The following is a 22,934-nucleotide window of genomic DNA, read 5'->3' as shown; positions in this document are numbered from 1 at the left end:
ATTTTTTTTTTATAGATTATGTTGCTGACTTTGATTTCTCTCCATTTGATGATAATCTTTTAATTACTGGATCACATGACTGCACTGTAAGTTGCATCCAAACTATTTTTTGTTTTCTAAATAATCAATCAACAACACATAAAGTAGATATTTCAATGCCACACAAGTGCAGAAACATAGAAACAACTTCAAAGGTTCTTGTGTAATTATATATTATGAACTTCAATTAAAGGGTACAGAATAAAACTCCTTCCTGAATCATTTAGACTCATAGGGCCAGTTTCCTGTTTTCTGTGGTATATATATATATATATATGTATATATATATTGGAGCCTGGTGTTGCCATCCGGTTTCACCAGTCCTCAGTCAAATCGTCCAACCCATGCTAGCATGGAAAGCAGACGTTAAACGATGATGATAATGATATATATATATATATATATATATATATATATATATATATATATATAGATATATATAGATATATATATATATTTATATTAAGGGCATTACTATACATAAATGCCTCACGCTAGAGGGACTCTAAAAGTCAAGTGTTTATTATGGTAGTTTGACTATTAGAGTCCCTCCTAGCATGAAGCATTTATGTATAGTAATGCCCTTGATGTAAATAAATATATTTATAGGGAATAATTGATGGATTTTTCCCTTATGAGGTTTTTTCACCCTAACTACTTGATAAATTCTTATAAAGACTTTATCCTATACTTGAATTGTGTGTGTGTATACATATATATATATATATATATATATATATATATATATATATATATATATATATATATGCCCTACCAGATGGGATGCTAGTCTGTCACTGGAGTATTCATTTTTCCAGCTGAGTGGACTAGAGCAATATGAAATGAAGTGTTTTGCTCAAGAACACAATGCATCACCTGGTCCAGGAATTGAAACCACAATCTTATGATCATGAGTCCAACACCCTAACCACTAAACCACGTTTCCACTTGAATTTCATTTCCTTATGTTTTGTTCATGAGGTGGTGGTTAATGTTTTACTCACTAGAATTCAACAATTCAACAAGGCAGCGAGCTGGCAGAAGCGTTAGCACACCGGGCGAAATGCTTAGCGATATTTCATCTGCCGTTACGTTCTGAGTTCAAATTCCGCCGAGGTCGACTTTGCCTTACATCCTTTCGGGGTCGATAAATTAAGTACCAGTTATGCACTGGGGTCGATGTAATCGACTTAATCCCTTTGTCTGTCCTTGTTTGTCCCCTCTATGTGTAGCCCCTTGTGGGCAATAAAGAAATAAGAATTCAACAATTCAACCATTCCAAAATTGTCTTATGTGGAAAAATTGTAGATTCTATGAGATATTCGTGAAATAATTATAATCTCCACTGCATATTTAACTTGGATAAGAAACATTTTTTAAATGTTATCTTTGGGATCAGTAGTCTTAGAAAAGTGGAGATAATGGGTTGGGTTGTGTTTTGGTTAACGAGAAAAATCTAAAGTATGCTGATTAGTGATGAAAAAGTTGTTCTTTTGGCAGTTGAGTATATTAGATTGCTACTCAAATATAATTGAATTGTCATTTTAACCACCTAAGAACATACAGAAATGGTTAGATTCATGGAACTACATCAGTGATATTGTTGCAGTTGTGCAAGGAAAATTTTGACACATCAGGAAATAAATAGAATGTGTACTTAACAGTTTTTTTTGTTTATTTAAATGGTTCTTCTATTATTTAATTGGTTTAGTTTCAACATGCTGGACAAGTACAACTCCAAAAGTAAGTGAAATTGAAGTAAACATTTGTCCAGAAATACATTAGTAATTTTGAGAATCTTTTGTTCTCTCTCTCTCTCTCTCTCACACACACACACACACACACACACACACACACACACACACACACACACACACACACACATTTAATGCAAACATTATTCAACTATGAAGTGAAAGCCAAATATAGTATAAGAAATGAATTAGAAGGCAATCCTTATTTACTTACATCATCATACACATTTGCATAGGAGCTAATGAACAAGCCTTTTATGCTCATACTGCTTACTAGAAATAGCAGCCAAATTCCCTCAGATCTCATTTTACAATCTTAAAACAAAACAGTAAGAATGCATTTGATGTGATCCATGTATAATTAAGACAGTCAAGGCTGAAATTCTTTTGATCATATATGTCTGTTCATTTAGGGCTGACCAAGGCTAAACAATTATGTATTTATTTTCATCAATTACTAATCAATGAGATCCTGTATAAATGAGTCACTGAATTCTAAACCAACATCTGGAAAATGAATCTTATAGAAAATGCAATCTATATAAAGATGTCGAAATCCTACTTTGGCACTGCCTTGTACTCTTACATGGTTATATGACTCTTTATCTCAGTGTCTCTCACTGTAAATAGACATAGGCTCAAGTAGAGTTATGTAGTTAAGAAGTTTATTTCATATCCATGGGGCTTCAAGTTTTGATCCTACTGTGAAGTATCTTTTACTGTAATCTGAAGTTGACCAATGCCTTGTAGGCAGAATGTGGTAGATGCAAACTGTACAGAGGCTGTTGTGTATATATATATATATATATATATATATATATATATATATATATATATATATTACACACACAAAGTATGGGGGTTTAGTTCACAGGTGATATCTAAACAATTAGGTACTCTAGGTAAGTGCTGTAATGGATTACTAGGGCTCCAAAGTTATAGCCCAGACGGTAGTTATGGAGCCATTGCAGATTTCTGATATAGCAGATATATGATTGTTAGAGAGGACAACAAACGTTAAGGCAAGGCAAACATCTCAAGTCATATACATTATCAATATTGGGAAAAAGATGTTTGCCTTGCCGTAACGTTTGTTGTCCTCTTTAACAATTATATATATATTTATATATATATATTAGGTTGTCAAGAAAGTTCTTGCAGTTTTTAACCGTTAAATTCAAATGCACATATCTCGGCTCAAACAAAACTTTATTAATCGAAATAAACACCATCAGAATCAACACACTTTTGCCAGCGCGAAACAAGTTTATTTATACCAGTAGCATAAAAATCCTGCGTTCTGGTGGTGATAAAGTCGTTGAAGGCGTGTTTGGCATCGTCTTGGTTTTTGAAGCATCTCTCACACAGGAAGTTGTTGAGATGCTTGAAAAGTGGTAGTTGGTAGGCGAGAGGTCTGGTGAATATGGCAGATGAGGCAGAGTTTCGTAACCCAATTCGTTCAACTTCTGCAGGGTCAGTTGTGCAGCCAAGCGTTGTTGTGGAGAAGAATTGGTCCTTTTCTATTGACTAATTGGTCCTTTTCTATTGTCGGAGTTTCTTATGCATTCCATCCATTTGCTGACAGTACTTCTCCACCATAATGGTTTCACCTGGACCCAAAAAGCTGTGATGGATGAGACCGGCCGCAGACCACCAAACAGTCAGCATGACCTTCTTTTGGTGCAACTTTGGCTTCGGGAAGTGCCGTGCAGCTTTGTTGGCGTCCAACCACTGAGCTGAGCGTCGCCGGTTGTCGTAAAGAATCCGCTTTTTGTTGCAAGTCACAATCCGGTTGAGAAACGGGTCGTTCATGTTGCGTAAACGAAGGAAAGACAACACTTCAAAAAGGCGTTTTTTCTTGGTTGTCGTTCAATTCGTGTGGCACCTATTTCTCAAGTATTTTTGTTTTTCCAATCTCTTTCAAGTGGTTGGAAATTGTCGTATACATTACGTCTAATTCAGAAGGAAGCTCTTGAAGAGTTGTGCGTGGATTGGCTTCGACTAAAGCTCTTAGTTGATTGTTGTCAACATCTGATGGCCGACCACTACGCTTATCATCTTCAAGACTTTTGTCACCATTACGAAATTTCTTGAACCACCATTATGCTGTATGTTCATTAGTGGTTCCTGGGCCAAATGCATCGTTGATATTGTGAGCTGTTTTAGCAGCTTTTCGGCCTAGCTTGAACTGGAATAAGAAAATTGTGCGAATTTGCATTTTGTCCATGTTGTATTCAACATTCCAGAAAAAAATGGCCTAATTATTCAAAAAGAAAAAGAGTAACACGATTAGATAGAGCAAAAAAACGGGCTTTAAAATGATATATAAAGTTAAAGCAATTTAACGAAAATTAATTTGAAAATACATCATTTAAAACCAAAATTAAAAATTCCGCAAGAACTTGCTTGACAACTTGATATATATATATATATATATATGTTATTACGGAGATGTACTTGCATAGCAAGTGACCTGATCTGAGATCGTGTGCTGGAACGAAAACAATTGCAACGTGGAAGGTGTTTATAAGCCATTTAAGAAACACACAAAAGCTGTTAGATTCACTTCAACATTTAGATTTAATTTGCCAAAATATTTTCATCGCTTTGAGATCGCGACCTGTTCACTGACAAAATTCCGTGTTGCAGTGAACAGGTCATGGTCTCAAAGTGACGAAAATATTTTGGCAAATTAAATTTAAATGTTGAAGTGAATGTAATGGTTTCTGTGTGTTTCTTAAATGGCTTATAAACACCTTCCATGCTGCAATTGTATATATATATGAATGTCTGTGTATACGGTGCTAGGTTAACCATTAAGCAAGGTAAGCACGTATTTAGGGAATCAAGGAAAGGCATGGCACCACAAAAATAGTAAATGATTTACCACATAAAAATCAATTTAAATTTGTTAAAATAATATTCAATGTTGTTTATAAACTTGGGAATATAATTTCAAAGTCTTCATTGTTTGATAGTGAGGCAACTTTTTAAATAAAAATAAAGTCGAAGTATGCAAAAATAAACATTATTTTCCATCTTACTGTTGGTTTTGTTTCATTTTGAAAAATAGAAATATATTTTATGGTTTATTATTGTGTATATTTTGAGTTACATATATACGGGGTACCAAAATCTTTCAAGTGCTTAGGGCCTCTATGGAGCTTACCTAGCCCTGTGTGTATACCAATGTAAAATGGTGCATCAGGTTGTGTCATATGTGCTACAAAGTAACTTTGTCATTGGATAAAGAGGAATCGATAAAATAAGTACCAGACTAAATTAAGTAATAGAGGGGTGGGGGGGCTGATATGTTTTACTACAGTCCTTGAGTACCCCAGCATGGCCTCACTCCAATGATGAAAACCAGTAAAAGTATTGGATTTCCATTTCTCTGACCATTGTTGTCTGTTTGGAACATTAGTTCTAACAATGCATGTAAAATATCAGTATTATTTGTTCTCATTCTTTTATGTTGTTTTGTAATAATTTCTAAATGAATTTTTTTTATTCCTTTAAATTTATTAGGTAAAGCTGTGGCAGTTGCCTTCTAGTTCGAAAAACCTGAAGAATTCTTTAAATTTGAATTCACAAATTGTTTGTACAGAAGAGAGAAAAATTGAAAACGTCCTTTGGAATCCAGTTGCTGAGGGTATTTTAGCTGTGTCTTCCGCTGAAAGTGTTCGTCTTTATGATGTTTCAAGCTGCAAAAAAAGTTTATGTAAGTAGCCTGCTTATTCTTATCCTGCTCTTATGTAATTAAAGTTTGTTTCAATGGTATAAACTAAAGTGATATTAAAATGTCTTACATAACAATATTAAGGCAATCACTTTATTAATCAAAGTATTGTATATATATATATATATATATATATATATATATATATATATATATATATATGTCAGTTGTTTATACATTTTTATATATATATATATATATATATGCACACACACATAAATACTTATTTACGCATGTGCCACCGGCACGAGGACCAGTCTGGCGGTACTGGCAACGGCCATGCTCAAATAGTATTTTTATGTGCCACCTGCTGGACTGACTCCTGTGCAGGTGGCATGTATAAACACCATTTGAGCATGGCCGTTGGCAGTACCGCCAGACTGGTCCCAGTGGCACATAAAAGCACCCACTACACTCTCTGAGTGGTTGGCGTTAGGAAGGGCATCCAGCTGTAGAAACTCTGCCAGATCAGATTGGAGTCTGGTGCAGCCATCTGGTTTGCCAGTCCTCAGTTAAATCGTCCAACCCATGCTAGCATGGAAAGCGGACGTTAAATATTGATGATGATGATGATATATCATATAAATGAATGGCTATTGACTTTTCTGAGTTCATCTGCTTTGACAGGCCTTGTTTTTTGTGTCACAGGATGTCAAAAAACCCACTCTGCTCAGCAAGCAAACTTGGTGGTGTTGTCAGTTTAGGCATTGATGGCTATACTATGCAAAAATTTGTACACTGTGTGTGTGTGAGAGAGAGAGAGAGAGAGAGAGAGAATATACACACACATATAGAATTCTTCATCATTTAACTCACAGCCAGTATACCATCAAAAAAAAAAAAAAATCGTAGTTATGGCCAGTGCTAGTGACACATAAAAAGCACCTGTGCTGGTGACGTGTAAAGGGCGTCCATATTGGTGATATGCAGAAGATACCCACTACACTCTTGGAGTGGTTGATGTTAGGAAGGGCATCCAGCCGTAGAAACCAAACCACACCAGACTGGAAACTGGTACAGCTCTCCGGCTTGCCAATCCCAGTCAAACTATCTAACCCATGCCAGCAGGGAAAACAGATGCTAAATGATGATGATGATTTTGAATAGAATATTTGTTTTTTTATATTATGTTTTCAGATTACATTTGAAATCTCCATTAAATATTCTTTGTTGTATTATTTCTTCTAATATGTTGTTATTCTTTTCACAGCCCTAGATGAGCACAGTGATATGGTACAAGCGATTGCTTGGAAAGGAGACGGATCAATGCTAGCAACAACATGTAAAGATAAACTTATTCGCACATTGGATCCTCGTGCTCAAACTGTATGTCAGGTTCGTAACAAGGTTTTCGGCACATTTATACATATGTTAAAACGTCTGTTCATGGAGCGACGGGGGAAATATTTACCTTACTTGGAAACAGGTGAGGGTTGATGACAGGAAAGGCATCTGGCTATAGAAAATGCCTCAACAAACTCTGATGCATGTGGGCATGGAAAAGTGGATGTTACACAATGACGATGATGTTGATAGTCATGCTTAGTTCAGATTTTTATAGAGAAATGGTAATTGCATTCAGCAGATTAAATGACAGTGTAGAAGCTTCTCTGTTTGCATCAAGTCATTCTTAACCCATTATCTACCAGTGATCTCATGAGATCACTTAAAAATTACAAATTTCTTAATTATCTGTCAATATTTACACATATCTAACCTTTTTGCTCTCTCTACTAGGTATATTTCTGATATTCAAATGAGGTATTCTAATTTTTCACCCAATATCTCGCTTATTTCTATTTAAAATGTTATTTTGATCATTCCAGCGTGCTCCTAAGGCTGTTTTATGCTAGAAATCAAAGTTTCATAAAAAAATTCCAGTTAATAGAATTATGGGAGATAATGGGTTAATAGAACTGGTAACGATGTATAACAATGTTTTATCATGTACAACAACATTTATTTAATCTGTTGCTTCCAATTTCAGGAACTGAAAGGACATGCTGGCCAGAAGGAATCCCGTGTATCGTGGCTCGGAAGTGAAGAAATGTTGTTCAGTACAGGCTTTGATTCTGTAAATATCATTTTTGTTTTGTTTTGTTTCTTCTTCTTAATAAGACATAGTAAAACAGTTAAGCTAATTAACAATTCAAAAATTTGTTTCGCTTTTCTTTTTACACAGCTTTGGAAAAGATGTTTTACTGAAGTTAGATCCCATTCATGATATTGCATTTGTTCTTCGTTTATGTTTGTGTAGTTCATTGCAAGTAATTAATTTTCTGAAATTAGCAATTTACCATTTCTGCTCCTCAAGAATTACAACAAAATCCATTTCAACACAATATTATTTTTACCAATACCATAGGTGAGACAAAGACAGCTCTTTTTATGGGACTTGAAAAATCCATCATCACCTGTCTGTACACACTCAATGGATACATCTCCTGGGTATGTGAAATCAAAAAAGATAATGTATTTCTTCAGTGAAAACATTACTCTTGTTTTTGTTTTTAAATCCATTACCTAAACATTAACAAATTAAAATATATAAAATTAAATGATGTATAAAACCAAGATATTCAAATTTGGTAGGAAATTTACAAATATGTAGCCTTGTCCTAAATTTCTGTCATCTAACCCATGCTAGCATGGAAAGCAGACGTTAAACGATGATGATGATGATGATATCTTCTCTTCCTTTTAAATTGTTATAGTTGAAACATTTATATTAATGGTTATCACTACTATCGATATTTTTTGCCTTTTAATGTGATTTAATTTTAAAATATTTTTCTATTTAATATCATTAATAGATACGCAGCCTTTTCTTATACTTGCACGATATTTAATTTCTAGAATGCATAAAGTTCATGTAAATGTATAGACTGCATACTCTTATTAAACATGGATTCATTTTGATACTTTTGATAAATACTCCATTAGATATTTTTATCAAAAGAATTGGCTTAACATTCACATTTCATTCAAGTTTGCATTATTTTTTTTCTGCTTTTAGTGTCTTTATACCATTTTTTGATGACCGAACTAACATGTTGTTCCTTGTTGGGAAGGTATGTGACACGAAATTTTTGCATTTGTGTTTTTCTCATTTAATAATAATAATAATAATGTCTGAATGTTAACAATGTTATTTTCAATGACCATATAATTTCCTATTGGGAAGTAAACATTTCACGTTCTAGTTATTACTGTTACAAAAGTAGGATTTTCCAGTTTTGTGCATCTTTTTCATTTAAATGTGTGTATGAATGTTAACAATGTTATTTTCAACGACCATTTAATTTCCTATTGGAGGGTAAACATTCTAGTTGTTATTGTTACAAAAGTAGGATTTTCTTTTGCACAAAACAACCTCTGTGTGTGTGTGTGTGTGTGTGTGTGTGTGTGTGTGTGTGTGTTGTGTATGTGTGTGCGTGTTGGGTGGGGGAAACAACCTTTTTTTTTTTTTTGTATTTGCTATAATTGAAACCAGCTTTTTTATCCTTGGTATGATTGCAAAATGAAAAATCTACCATAAGAAACTTTACATTAGGCACCTGGCTTATTCTCTGGAAGAGAAGAAATATGGTACACTGCTTTGGTTGACCTGGGGCTATAGTGGAAGACACTCATCAAATGTGTCTTGCAGTAGGATTGAACCCAAATCTTAAAAAGAAAAGAGGATGCATTGAATGATGTAGTACTATGTACACTTATCTGAAAAAAAAAAAAAAAGAAAAACTAACATAAAAAAATGATGGGATGGTCATGTCTGGAACACCTTTGATTATTAGGTTTGCTTGATCATGGCTGACCTATGGCTAAACAACAGTTGAATTACATTAAATTCTGCATATATCATCATAAATTATGTCGACGCTCTTGCTACTTGCGACACTGCAAATGCATTGGGAAATTATTCGACAGTCTTGGCATTACATTGTTTAACTTATTGACCATTAAAAGAAGCTTTCAAGCAGTTTAAGTGCACAAGTCTGACATCCAAGTGGCTAAAATGTGTCAGCAGAAGGGCATCCAAGAGTCATGACCTGGATGTAGCCCGGTCCCCTTAGAGTGTAAGAAGTTAGGGGTGAAAACACTTGCCTGAATAGGGTTTCTTCTCTGAAGACTTTCTCTTGAGAGTATCTTATCATTGTCCATTAAAATGAGCTCGAGTTCAAATGCTTATTGAACCATCCCAGTGCACATTGTAGTCATACATCTATGTATTATTCCTACTTCTTCAACTCAGTTTTTCTCCCCATCGTTACCATCTTCTAACATTTCTCAATCTTTTGTTATTTATTTCACATTTAGGGAGATAATACACTGAGATTTCTGGAATATACTGACCGGACCCCACATATTACAGACGGTTCGTTTTCAAGTTTACTTTAAAAGTATTTATATGGCTGTATATAAGTATTTATGTTTATGTGTATGTGAATGTGAATATTTCTTTTCTCAAAATCCATATAACTTCTCTAAGGAAATAAACATATCACCATCTAGTTTTCTCCTGTCACAAACTGAAATTTTCAATTTAATCACATGGAAAATAGTTTACAAAACAGATACATTTAAATATTAGTAGACTAAAGTTGCTCGTTCATATATCTTATATAAAATTCACTAATTTAAAACTAGTACTTTTCCAAATTATTTCAAATGATAAAGCTTCTCTAAGTCATATTTAGAAATGACAAAAAGAAAAAATGCCCCAAGGCACCAAGTTGGACTTAACTCTAATTCCTTGATTAATATACTTTGGTAGATTCAATTGTGCTATCATCTTTACTTCATTTCTCAATCTAATTAGGACCATAATAATCTAGAATATTTATTAAATTATAGAATTTAATAAATATTTTCACACTTCCTACCTTCTCTTTCTCTCCTTAATTAAAAAATGTATATTAACGACAGAGGCAGTATTAATACTAAGAGGAAATTGTTAAAACAAACTTTACTGCGATAGATACCACTCTTGTTCATATCTAACAGAACACCCATGTTTACCTGGGGATAAATATTATCTCCTCTGTATCTTTCTCTAACCTCCCCCATTATTAGAACAGATTTACATTATATGCATTAAACAACCTGATTATTTCTGTGTTTCAAGTCCACCCGATGTTCTTTGTTTACAGTGGCTGCTGATCGTACAGAACAAATCAAAGGGGCTGCTGTGGTCCCAAAACAAGCATTAGATGTCATGAAAGGAGAGATAAACAGACTAATTCTTCTGATTAAAAATGCAATCATTCCAACACCTTACATTGTTCCCAGGAAAGTAAGTGAACTTTCATTCCTTTTTTTTGCATGTGTTTAAGACGTAATCTTCACTTAAATTAACATTTGAAATAACATCTCTCTCTCTCTCTGTATCCCCTCTGTCTCCCTTGCTCTGCTTTCTCACCTGGAACAGCATTGCTGCAAGTTTGCGAGACCTTACCCCAAACCCACTTCACCTATACACTCAAGCAGTAGACTTATTGATGTGTTGTTTTTATTTTCCTGCTTTTTCTACCACAGGTAATCTCTGCTATTCTGAATCACATAATCACTGTTGTGTCTCACTCTCTGATTCTGCACTAAACACCTCCAACGCTAAATCACTTCACTCCAGAGCTTCAACATGCTAATCAAAGGCTAGAGTTGCTGTGCTATGAGACTGAACTTGAAGCCACGTGGCTGGGAAGTGAAATTTCTAGCCACTTGGTCATGCTTGTGCTTATGAATATAGTAGAAAAAATATATAAGATGTTTAATCTTTCAAAGAAATGTATTTTGATGTAGTAAGATGGACATTACTGTCCTGGGTTCAAGGACTCACGGAGAGCCAGTTATCTGGTTTCCATGGTTTATAGCAATCGAGATTATAATATTCCCCCAGAACAGGGCAGCAGTCCATCACAGGGCAGCAGTCCATCACAGGGCTCCTCATTTATAGCTGAGTGGACGAGAGCAATGTGAAATGAAGTGTTTTGCTCAATATCGCAACATGCTGCCCAATTCAGGAATTGAAATCATGATCTTGCAAACATGGATGCAATGGTCTAACCACAAGGCCATGCACCTTCACAATTTGATGAGAAAGAGTGAATAAATAAATATAAAGTTTTTGGGTTTTACTGATCATTCAGCATTCACCTTTGATTTATCTTCATTTACCTAGCTCAGTTATTCTCAATGAGGGTCCACATGGCGCTTGGGGAGCAGGGTCCACACAAGATTTTGTTGTTAATATTTATCTGCAATAAATTAGTTATACTTCTACAATATACAAAATAATTAATTTTTTTTTATACAATACCTAATAATATTTAATTATAAAAATATAATAGAATTTTTTTTTTATATACATTGAAGGTTCATCTGAGTAAACTAGGTATCAAAAGGGGTCCTTGGGTAAAAAATGGTTGAGAAACATTGACCTAGCTACTATTTTGAATGTTGCTCTTATCTACAGGGTGTCCACAAAGTCTGGGTATATGGAGTAAATAAAATCATAACATAAACAATTAAATATAAGAAATAATAATTTCTTAAAGTATGTGTTAATCCTCATGTACCCAGACTTTGTGGACACCCTATAGTTTTATCAAAAGAAATGTAATTCAAATCCACTAACTATATTTTTTAAAATTCATCCTTTCTCTTTCTTTGATATTTCCATTTACTTATAGTAATGTGGTACTAAATATGGTAAATACATGAATATTTTATTTTGTCTTTAGTCCTATAGAGAATACCATTCTGATATTTTCCCAGAAGTCCCTAATGGGCAACCATCTATGCAAGCTTCTGAGTGGTTAGCAGGAGAAAACAAACCGGTAAGTTTCAACTTCATCCATGATTTTATGCAATTTTTTAAAAAGTTAGGAATTTGCCCAAAAAATTCTTTAATTCCTTTACTTGTTATAATCATTGAAATGTAGCCCTGCTGGGGGTAACATAATTTTGTCTTGTTTTATGATTTATATTGCTTGTCTTCTTTAATCAAAGTATCAAGCTAATGAAGGGGCCTCAATGTGGTTACTTGACCAGCTAGAAATATCTGATTGACATTTCTCAAATCACACCATACCATCTTAAAAAGGACAGGTTTAGTTCTTGGTGCACCATTCCTTTATAATAAGGCTGGAAAGTCTTTTATTATAGGTTTATTCAATTAGGACTGATTTAAGGCAAAACAACAACATCTAATTACAGTAATTTGTTTACTTTTTACTGTTAATTAAATATCTTTTTGCCTAGCTTTTATTTTTATATTATTATACATTATTTTTTTTCTCAGCTGTTTTTTAGTTTTGTTACGGGGAAATTTGTAATAAAAATATAATAAAACTTTCACTCAAGTTTGAGTATAAGAGTAAAGTCTGTTATTTTTCAATGTTTGTAAATTTTAGTACCGCAGGACTGGCTCCTGTGCAGGTGTCACGTAAAATATACCATTTCGATCGTGGCCGTTGCCAGTACCTCCTGACTGGCCTTCGTGCCAGTGGCATGTAAAAGCACCCACTACACTCTCGGAGTGGTTGGCGTTAGGAAGTGGTATTGGTGTTAATAGTGTTAATCTCCAATATACTTGATCAGTATTAATTCCATATCTCATAGTCTTTAAATCCTCTTTGTTCAAACAACATAACCCATCATCACAAATGAAATCAGTTTTTCTTTTTGTTTTCCAGTTGGAACTTATGGATTTAAATCCAAGTAAAAGAGCACCATTAACCCTCAGAGCTCACAATCTCAATGCACCAGGTACTAATTCTATTACTAATGCAAGTGACTCAGTTGATCCTTCTAAAGAAAAGAAGTTATTAAAATGTGATTCTTCTGCTGAAAATGAAAAGAAATCAACAGCTGATTTGTCTACTGAAAACAATAAGGAATCAACCATAAATTCTTGTACTGAAAACAAAAGCAAACCAGCAAATGATATATCTGAAAACAATAAGGAATTAACAGTAAATTCTACTGAAAATAACAAGGAATCAACTGTAAATTCTTCTACAGAAAACAGCAAGGTGAAAGGTCCATTAACTCCAAAAAGTCAACGTCGAGCAAGTGAAACTATTATGCAGAAAATCGACAGTTTGAATGCAGCCATAGAATTAAGTCATTCTCCACCACCACAACGAAAATTCCAAAAAGGCAACTGTGTTTTAGATTCCAAAAAATATGAAGAAAAAGATAATGATGTATTTTCTGACAATAAAGTTGCTGAAGATGCTAAAACTGAACATTCTCAGCAGACTAGAAAAAAATCTTGTAACTCTATGGAGGAAACTAAAAACAGTTTATCTGAAGAAGTAAGAGAAAATAAAGATACAGAAAATGAAAATTCAATGAAAAATGATAATGAAGCTACTCCTTCAAATTCATCTTGCACAGAGAACTTAGACAAGAATTCAACAAATTCTACTGAGGCAGATGGGAAAGCTTCTAAAATAGAAGCTGAGTGCAATAACAAAAAGGATGTGAAAGAATGTCTGTCTGAAACTCCAAAAGTTGCCAATGGAGCAATTGAGGATAAAATTGTAAGTTTAATTTCTTTTTTATATCATCTTGTTCCAGCTACTTCCTTAAATAAATTGTATAAAAGCATCATTTTTCATGTAGTTGGTGTACATTTTCATTATTGTTGTCATCATCATCATTGCTTTAAGGTCCATGTTTCCATGGTTGCATGAGTCAAGCAGAGCTTACCAAAGCAGATTTTCTATGGCCGGATGCCCTTTCTGTTGCCAACCCTTATCACTTACCAAGAGATGTAATATTTCTCCATGGCCAGACCTGTTTTCACATGCAAATGAATGACATTCATTTACAACAATCACATGATGTCAAGAGAAGGACACACGCATGCATGCAAACACATGCGTGTGTGTGTGCATGTGTGTATATAATCATCATCATCATTGTTTAACATCTGTTTTCCATGCTGGCATGGGTTGGATGGTTTGACTGAGGTCTGGAGAGCCAGCAGCTGCACCAGGCTCCAATTTGATTTAGTAATGTTTCTACAGCTGGATGCCCTTCCTAACGCCAACCACTCTGAGAGTGTAGTGGGTGCTTTTATGTGCCACTGGCACAGGGGCCAGTCAGTTTAATCTCCCTCAAATTGCATCCTACCATATTAAAGAGACAAAAGACACATTGAATAATGCAGTCTTAGATATACCATGTTTGAAAAAAGATGAGATGGTCATGGTTGGAATTGTTTTGATCATTAGTGTTCTGTATCAAAACTGGTCTAGTGCTATATACCAGTTCAACTTGGTTACTAGAAGTCTATAATATGTTTGGTGTTGATAGTTTTATATTTTCTTTGTTGTGTGAGAAGAAGTATTTTGACTAAAAAAAAATCGATGAAGCAAACTATTGAGATCACAACTTAGAAAGAACTGAATTGACTCCAGTATATCACTGGTATTTATTTTATCTGTCTTAAAATGATGAATGGCAAGATCAACCTCAGCAAGATTTGAACTCAGGATCTGAGGAGACATGTCTGTAAGCCACAAGACATTTAGGCCTTTATTGTACCATTTTTGCTGCTGAGCATCTCCAGGAGCTAATGCCTTTCTGCTCCTTATTAATAAAGATAATTGTATTCTTGGTGCTATGTAAAGAACACTAGTACTGGCATCATGTAAAAAGCAACCAGTACATTCTGTAAAGTGGTTGGCATTAGGAAGGGCATCCAGCTGTAGAAACCATGCCAAAACAGACGACTGGAACCGAGTGCAACCCTCTGACTTGTCAGTACATCAAGCTCTCCAACTTATGGCACCATGGAAAATGGACTATGATGATGATGATGATGAATATGAAACATAGTCAAAATATTTCTGTTGTTTATCTTAATGTAAGCTTTTTAATAATTTATGTTAAATATCTAATAAAGGAAAGCAATTGCATTGAACATGTATGGTAGATATTTTTCAGTTGTTAGAATTATTAATCAATTATTGTAAAAGATAATTTTGTGTTTTATAACAATATTTTCAATGTTTTAGTGCAAAGGTAAAGTAAAAGAAGAAACTCCAGAAAAATCTGTGCCAGCCAAAAAATCCGTTTCCACTCCATCACGTTTTATAAGTAAGTTGTTTGTTATTTAAATAAATTCAAATAAAATAATTCCTTATAGAGAGACATCTTAGCTTTTGCAACATAAAGAAACTTATCATCATCATTATTCTATGCATCTTTATTTAATTATTCAGTTATTTTCAATAATTTCTATATTAGATGTTGATGAATGTCTATGAAGAGTAATTTTACTTTATGTAATGCAATGCTCAAAGCAGGATATGTGATGATTTCAATGATGAATTTGACATGTAGATGAGAGCAAACAGGGCTGTCCATTTAGTCACCTTCTCTTCTCTTCAATATGATCCTTTTGGTAGACACTCAGTAATTCAGGCTTGGGTCTCAGTCAGCCTTGACATGGGTGAATTGGTTCACATACAAAAGTTTGTTGAAGAGCTATAGAGATTTTATGAACTGTAGAAGAATTACTTAATGTGAAAAGACTAAGATAAATAAACACTATCTAGAAAGTGGCTTTACAGTATGCGAGAAGGAAGTTATAGCATCCACTTGATACCATCAAATGCTTTATATGATTTATACACTGTCATGTGACTCAATCTTGTAGTCATGTGATCAAGTCTATTTAACTTGTTTATTTACTTGAATAAGTTTTGTAGAAGTAAAAAACATTTTGCAACTTTGGCTTTCTTTGTATAAATACATTACTGTGGAACTACATTATTTGGTTTGACTAAGATTTATTACTCTAAAGTAATTCTGAGAATGACCTTCCCCCACAAAGATCTGCCATTTAGGTAGTCAAGATGAGTAGTAGATTTGAAGTTATAAGCAAAATCTTTTAAAAATTGAAAAACAGTATTTTCAACATGTGAAGGAAAACCTTGTGATTTGAACATGTGAAAAATTCTTCACATAGCTGTGTGGATTATCATTTACCATACTCAGTGATTATCAGCCATTAATGACATTATTTAGTGCAAAGGGAAAGAGGGAAAGGCTGCACAAAATTTAATGAAAATGGAAAGAATGCACCAAAATACTTCACTGGAAACTAAGATTAAATTCTATTATGACCTTTAGTTTATAAAAGACTTCTATAATCTTAGAGATTACAACAACAAAATATGTTAATGAGGATAACTATTGTGAGAGATATATCAATTTTACAATTGTTGACTTGTGAGATTCCATATGCTTTTTAGTAATTAAGTAATAATTTGATGTGATTATTTTTGATGTGAGGCTGAGGAGCAGTTGAATGGGCTGGATGAGAACCCAGGTAGAGTGTTTAGGTTTATGAAATCAATGAAAAAAGATGGAAGAGATGTTGAAGGAAGAAGATGTATGAGGGGAAGTGATGGAAGGTTGAATTTTAGTGAGGAGGACAGGGGAGGAGTTTGGAGAGAGTATATGGAGGGAATTATGAATGAGGAGAATGAATGGGATCAGGGGGTGGAAGCTGTTATGGTGAAGGAGCCAGTGGAGAGGGTTAGTTGGGAAGAAGTACTGGAGTGGACAAGATGCAATTTGGTTTTATGCCCGGAAAAGGGACAATAGATGCAGTGTTCATTGTAAGGAGATTGCAAGAGGAATACAGAGAGAAGGAGTTGTACATGTGCTTCATTGATCTGGAGGAGGCATTTGATAGGGTTCCAAGGAAGGTGATTGAGTGGGCATTGAGGAAGAGAGGTGTACTGAAGGTAATAGTGAGGGCTGTGATGAGGTTGTATGAAGGGGTAGAGACAAGAGTTAGAGTTGGATCAGAGCTGTCGGAGAAGTTTGCAGTGAAAGTTGGCATGCATCAGGGATCTGTGTTGTCACCATTGTTGTTTGCAATAGTGGTTGATGTGGTGACAGAGAGTGCATGAGAGAGATTGATAGTGGAGCTACTGTGTGCAGATGACCTTGTTCTGATGAGTGAGACGATGGAGGGATTGAGGGAGAAGTTTCGGAAATGGAGGGAGGCATTTAAAAGCAAGGGTTTGAAGGTAAACCTTGGGAAGACAAAGGTGATGGTGAGCAGGGTGGAAGGAGAAGTGTTAGCGAATAAGGTGGATCCATGTGGTATATGTGGGAAGAAGGTAATGGCAAATGTGGTGTTGTGTAGAAAATGTGGGAAATGGATTCATGGTAGATGTACGAAAATGAAGAAGGTGACCCCATGACTGGCAAGAGATTTTATTTGTGGAAGAAGTGAGAAAGGAGCTGGCAGAACCAGTGGAAACACTATGTGAGGAGGTGGAAACGGTGAGAGGGTTTTGTTATTTGGAAGATAGGGTGGATATAAGTGGTGGATGTGAAGCAGCTGTGACAGCAAGAGCGAGACTTGGCTGGGTGAAGTTCAGGGAATGTGAAGCATTATTATATGGGAAAAGGTTCTCCTTGAAGATGAAAGGAAGGGTTTATCGGAGTTACGGGAGATCTGCAATGCTGTATGGAAGTGAGACATGGGAAAGCGAAATGGCAATTTTGAGAAGGACTGAGAGAGCAATGGTGAAAGCAATGTGTGGTGTGAAATTATTGGATAAAAGGAAGGCTGAAAACTTGATGGGGGTGCTGGGGTTGGAGGGATTGGGGGAATAGCTGGCAGGGGTGAATGGAGTGTGGCATTATGGGCATGTGTTGAGGAGGGATGAGGCTCATGTTCTGAGGAGAGTGCTTGAGTTTGAAGTGAACGAACCGCAAAAGCGAGGTTAACCAAAGAAAACGTGGAGGAGACGGGTTGAAGAGGAGATTGGGTGGGTTGGCTTGAGGTAGGAGGACACCCCAAACCAGGTGAGATGGTGTGAGAGAAATTGCTGTAAGAGTGAGGCAGATCCAGCCATCGCCGTTAACGGGGACAAACCCAGATTTAAAATATTGGAATTCATCATCATCATATTTTTACTTTCAGATATTAGACAATTGAAATTTAAACACCTTAAAGCTACCACACTGAACAAGGAACATCATATTGAAAATTTAAAAAATTTATCAAGGAACATTCCTGGTGAGAGCGATTTGTTTCAAGTAAATCAAAAAAGATGCGCAGTTCCATTGTCTACAACTGGAGGTTGTGTTGCAATATTTGAGGTAATCCCCTCTCTCTTTTCTATGCCTTTATGATTGTGTCATTAACTCTGAGCTTTCAATAGTGGAGTACATTTTATTTTTAGCAACCAGTTGAAAGAGTTTATGAGAACCAATTTGCATATGATTAGCATGTTACATCACTAGCTTGTGGGACATAGTTAATAAGCACAGTGAGGGTTAATTAAGCAGATTTTTTTCCATTATAATTTTATTTATCAGTTCTAAAAGATGTTATTTTTTTATAGCATACAATATATTCTGACTCTATTACTACTATTACTTCAACTAATTTTCAGTGTAATTCAGAAGCCCAAAGTATCATTGCTTTGTGTGCAAGTGTACTACATGCATACCAGTGTAATTCTGTTATTAGTTATATATGAGTTAAAAAACAACAACAACAAAAAAAAAAAGCAATGTATAAGTGAGCAGGTAATTTCAAACCAATACCTAATGGTTTCATAAAACTTCTCTCAGGTGAAATTTACTGTAACTGTGGGTGGGCTGCTATGTACATGTGCGAGTTTAATGGTTTACATTTAGGAAGTAGATTGACATCTACTTAAAATTTAAATGTATTCTTTAGAGGTATTTTATATGTATTTATTCAGATATAATGTAATATGCACACACCGTCACACACACACACACACACACACACACACACACACACACACACAGAGAATCCTCTTTTGTATTGCTACCATGATTTACTTTCATTTGTTCATTATAGGAATCTGATTTTGCATCTAATTTCTTTCTTATAATATAGTTGAATAAACCCTGCCGTTTACCAGATTGTGGAATTCCAAGTCTTCAGCATGGCACTAATGTTACAGATTTTGTTTGGGACCCTTTTAATAATCAAAGACTAGTTGTTGGTATGTATTGAAATATAATTATTTAAATGGTTGGCATGCAAAATGCTGTTGTGAAATAAAAATAAGTTTTCGATCAGTTCAAACATGTTTGCGAAATAGTTGACTTGTAAAAAGGCCATTTATTCTGCGATTTGCCAGAGGAAAAAATTCTTGCTTTATGCAAAAGGTATAAAACACTAAGTTGTTTTCTGTGGACTAATATATGCATTTCAAGTTACTTCTTGAAATGCATATATTAGTCCATAGTGGGTATTTTTTTGCATATTACACCTATTACCAAAAGTGAGGATTTTTCTCCCTGGCAAATTGTAGTGAAAAATGGTCTCTTTTACTAGTCAAATATATCCCAAACATATTTGAACTGATCAAAAAGTTTGGTAATTATTTATATGGGCCAAGCATGGCTGTGTTTAAGAATTTATTTCACAATGTATCATCTGTGGTAGTTTAACAGGAATAGATGAGTGCCTAATTAAATTCCTTATTGCATTTTGTCTTATCTATTTATATTCAGAGTTCTAATTATGCCATGTTTCACTGTGCTTTTCATTCCTTGGGAGTCAGTAAAATAAGTACCAGAAATGTTTCTTTTCCATCTATTCAGCTGAGTATCTTTCCCATCTCTGTAGATATGACTCGTGTGTTCATTTAAAAGAAATAATTACTGGCATTGGAATAAGACATTAGGGTACGGTTGTTTGGATGCTGGTGATTTGACATGGCTAACTGAACATTGAGCCTGTTTTAGCAACAGTACTTTTTGGCACTGGAAGCAAACAGGCAAACACACACACACACAAACACACGAACATGCGCTGAAACATACACATAGGTGCAGTAATGGCTATGTGGTAAGTAGCTTGCTTCCCAACCACATGATTCCCGGTTCAGTCCCACTGCATGGCACTTTGGGCAAGTGTCTTCTACTATAGCCTCGGGCTGACCAAAGCCTTGTGAGTGGATTTGGTAGATGGAAACTGAAAGAAGCCTGTCATATATATATATATGTGTGTGCATGTGTGTGTGTGTGTGTGTCTGTGTTTGTCCCCCCAACATCGCTTGACAACTGATGCTGGTGTGTTTACGTCCCCGTAACTTAGCGGTTCGCCAAAAGATACCGATAGAATAAGTACTAGGCTTAAAAAGAATAAGTCCTGGGGTCGATTTGTTTGACTAAAGGTGTGCTCCAGCATGGCCACAGTCAAATGACTGAAACAAGTAAAAGAATACAGAGAGAGAGGAGGGAGACAAAGAGAGAGAGAGAGAGAGAGATAGGGATAGGGAGGCAGAGAATGAAAGAAACTTTAAAACAAAAGAAATATTAAAATGTCTATTATAAAATAAGTTAGTATCAAATCAACAATTCCAAAATGACTCATTCCCTACTGGTATGCATTGTAAGTCACTATCTTTACTGGCAATATGTTAGCAGGAAGAATGTCTGAATCCAGTAGGTCTTATTCCAGTGGTTAGAGCATTGGGCTCATTGTCACAAAGTGTTATTTAGGAATGTGAGCGGCACGTTCCAGCTAATGATAGAAATCAAGGAAAACGAAACTTTAGTCACACTTGACTGCATCTAACCACTTAGTTTGATTCATAAATATTGCTTTCTTCCCTTTTTCTGTTGTTAAGGTGGCGAGCTGGTACAAAATGCCTAGTGGCGTTTCTTTTGGCTTTATGTTCAAATTCTGCCGGAGTTGACTTTGCCTTTCATTGTATTGGGGGGGGGGGGGGCAATAGAATAAGTACCACTCAAATACTGGGGTCGATGTAACTGACTGGCTGCGTCCCCTAGATTTCAGGCTTTGCGCCTATGTTAGAAAGAGAAAAAAAAAATTCCTCTGTTGTTTTTAATGTCATAGATTTTCTTTTTTCTTTGCAGCCTGTGATGATGCTAAAATTAGAGTATGGAACATTCCGGAAGGTGGCTTGAAAGAATCTGTGAGCGAACCAGAATTCATGTTAATTGGTAAGATACGTTTAGTGCAATTGTATTCCAGCAATGTCTAACAGGATGACTAATTTGAAATTTATTTTTAACTCGTTTTCTCATAGAGTACAAGCATGGTCGTGTGGTTAAGAACCCCTCTTTGCAACCACGTGATTTCAGGTTCAGTTCTACTGCATGGCATCTTGGACAAGTGTCTTCTACTATAGTTCTGGGCTGACCAATGCCTTATGGGTGAATTTGGTAGATAGAAACTGTGTGGAAGCCTGTTGTGTATATATAAAATATGTGTCTTCCCCCATCTACTGCATGACAACCTGTGTTGGTTTGTTTACACCCCCATAACTTAGTGGTTCAGCAAAAAAGACCAAAAGAATAAGTACCTTGTTTAAAAATCAATACTGAATTAATTTGTTTGACTAAAAATTCCCTTCACAGCAGTGCCTCATCGTGTCTGCATTCCAGTGACTGAAATAAATAAAAGATAAAGGATGTAAATCGCAAACTGAAACCTTCTCTTTGTCTACGTCTTGTAGACATGTGGCTGTATGGTTAATAAGTTCACTTTGTAACAATATGGTTTCAGGTTTGATGGAACTTCATGGCATATAGAGGAAGTGTCTTCTACTAGAACAATGGATTACATAAAACCTTGTGGGTGTAATTTTGGTTGATGGATGGAGAACAGCAGGCTCCGAAAAGCGGTTTTCTACACTGAAGTGCTTTAGGGCAAGTGGAGCTGTGGTGGTCAGAGATTGTGATACTGGGATGTGCTGAAGAGACATGTGAAGAACTCTGGGATTTCCCCAAACATTAGGGAGGAGAAGGCCTTGCAGTGCGATGAATAGCACCAAATGTTGAAACTTGTAATTGCAGCCATTGAGGAGAAACGAGAGAATATGAAAGAGTACATGAGAGGTGTCACTTCTCTTTTGTGCCAAGTAGCTTCTGGTATCATTGCTGCTGCAAATTAAGGGCAGGCTTTGTTGCCCACATGCAAGCCTACCAGAGATGATTACTGAATAAGAACAATCAATGTTGACCTACGATAGACAGCTGAAGAAGAAAGAAGGTGGTGTACACATACACACATGTGTGCGTGTGTGTGTGTGTACTGGCATGGGGTAAAAATGGTGCATTGAACAAAAGTTCTTTGTGCTATTTCTGTCTACCTCTATTATCATTTATGCTTATATGACTACCTTTCATCTTTGTTTGATGTTGATGAAATGTGTACCAAGCAAAGTGTTTTGGTTGATACAGTCACATAAAATAACCTTTGAGATATAAAAGAATTTATAATATTGTCATTTGGTAGTGATCTAGTATTAAAATAGAAGCTTTAGATATTTCCTTGCATGCATCAAGTTACCTAATTACCATAATTGTAATCATTTGTTCTAATATCTGAACTGGGTCAAAGAGCTAAC

At 35.3% G+C, this 22,934-nt stretch overlaps 1 protein-coding gene across 4 annotated transcripts in view; it reads left to right on the top strand.

Annotated features, from left to right (window-relative positions):
- The window catches only part of LOC106879083 (coronin-7), a 133,092-nt gene that overhangs the window by 94,412 nt on the left and 15,746 nt on the right, over window positions 1-22,934 (top strand). For all 4 annotated transcript variants that reach the window (XM_089355769.1, XM_089355768.1, XM_052969835.2 and 1 more), the window contains exons 5-18: window positions 16-86; window positions 5,322-5,514; window positions 6,743-6,867; window positions 7,520-7,606; window positions 7,898-7,980; window positions 8,549-8,603; window positions 9,850-9,907; window positions 10,683-10,825; window positions 12,273-12,368; window positions 13,227-14,078; window positions 15,561-15,642; window positions 18,494-18,672; window positions 19,445-19,553; window positions 21,439-21,525. In XM_089355769.1, the coding sequence (XP_089211895.1) occupies window positions 16-86; window positions 5,322-5,514; window positions 6,743-6,867; window positions 7,520-7,606; window positions 7,898-7,980; window positions 8,549-8,603; window positions 9,850-9,907; window positions 10,683-10,825; window positions 12,273-12,368; window positions 13,227-14,078; window positions 15,561-15,642; window positions 18,494-18,672; window positions 19,445-19,553; window positions 21,439-21,525 (2,220 nt within the window). The remainder of the gene's footprint in view (window positions 1-15; window positions 87-5,321; window positions 5,515-6,742; window positions 6,868-7,519; window positions 7,607-7,897; window positions 7,981-8,548; window positions 8,604-9,849; window positions 9,908-10,682; window positions 10,826-12,272; window positions 12,369-13,226; window positions 14,079-15,560; window positions 15,643-18,493; window positions 18,673-19,444; window positions 19,554-21,438; window positions 21,526-22,934) is intronic.

The sequence above is a fragment of the Octopus bimaculoides genome, chromosome 7 (genome assembly GCF_046866305.1).
Source record: "Octopus bimaculoides isolate indiv1 chromosome 7, ASM4686630v1, whole genome shotgun sequence".
NCBI classification, from domain to species: domain Eukaryota; kingdom Metazoa; phylum Mollusca; class Cephalopoda; order Octopoda; family Octopodidae; genus Octopus; species Octopus bimaculoides.
This window is presented reverse-complemented; position numbering and strand designations above follow the sequence as displayed.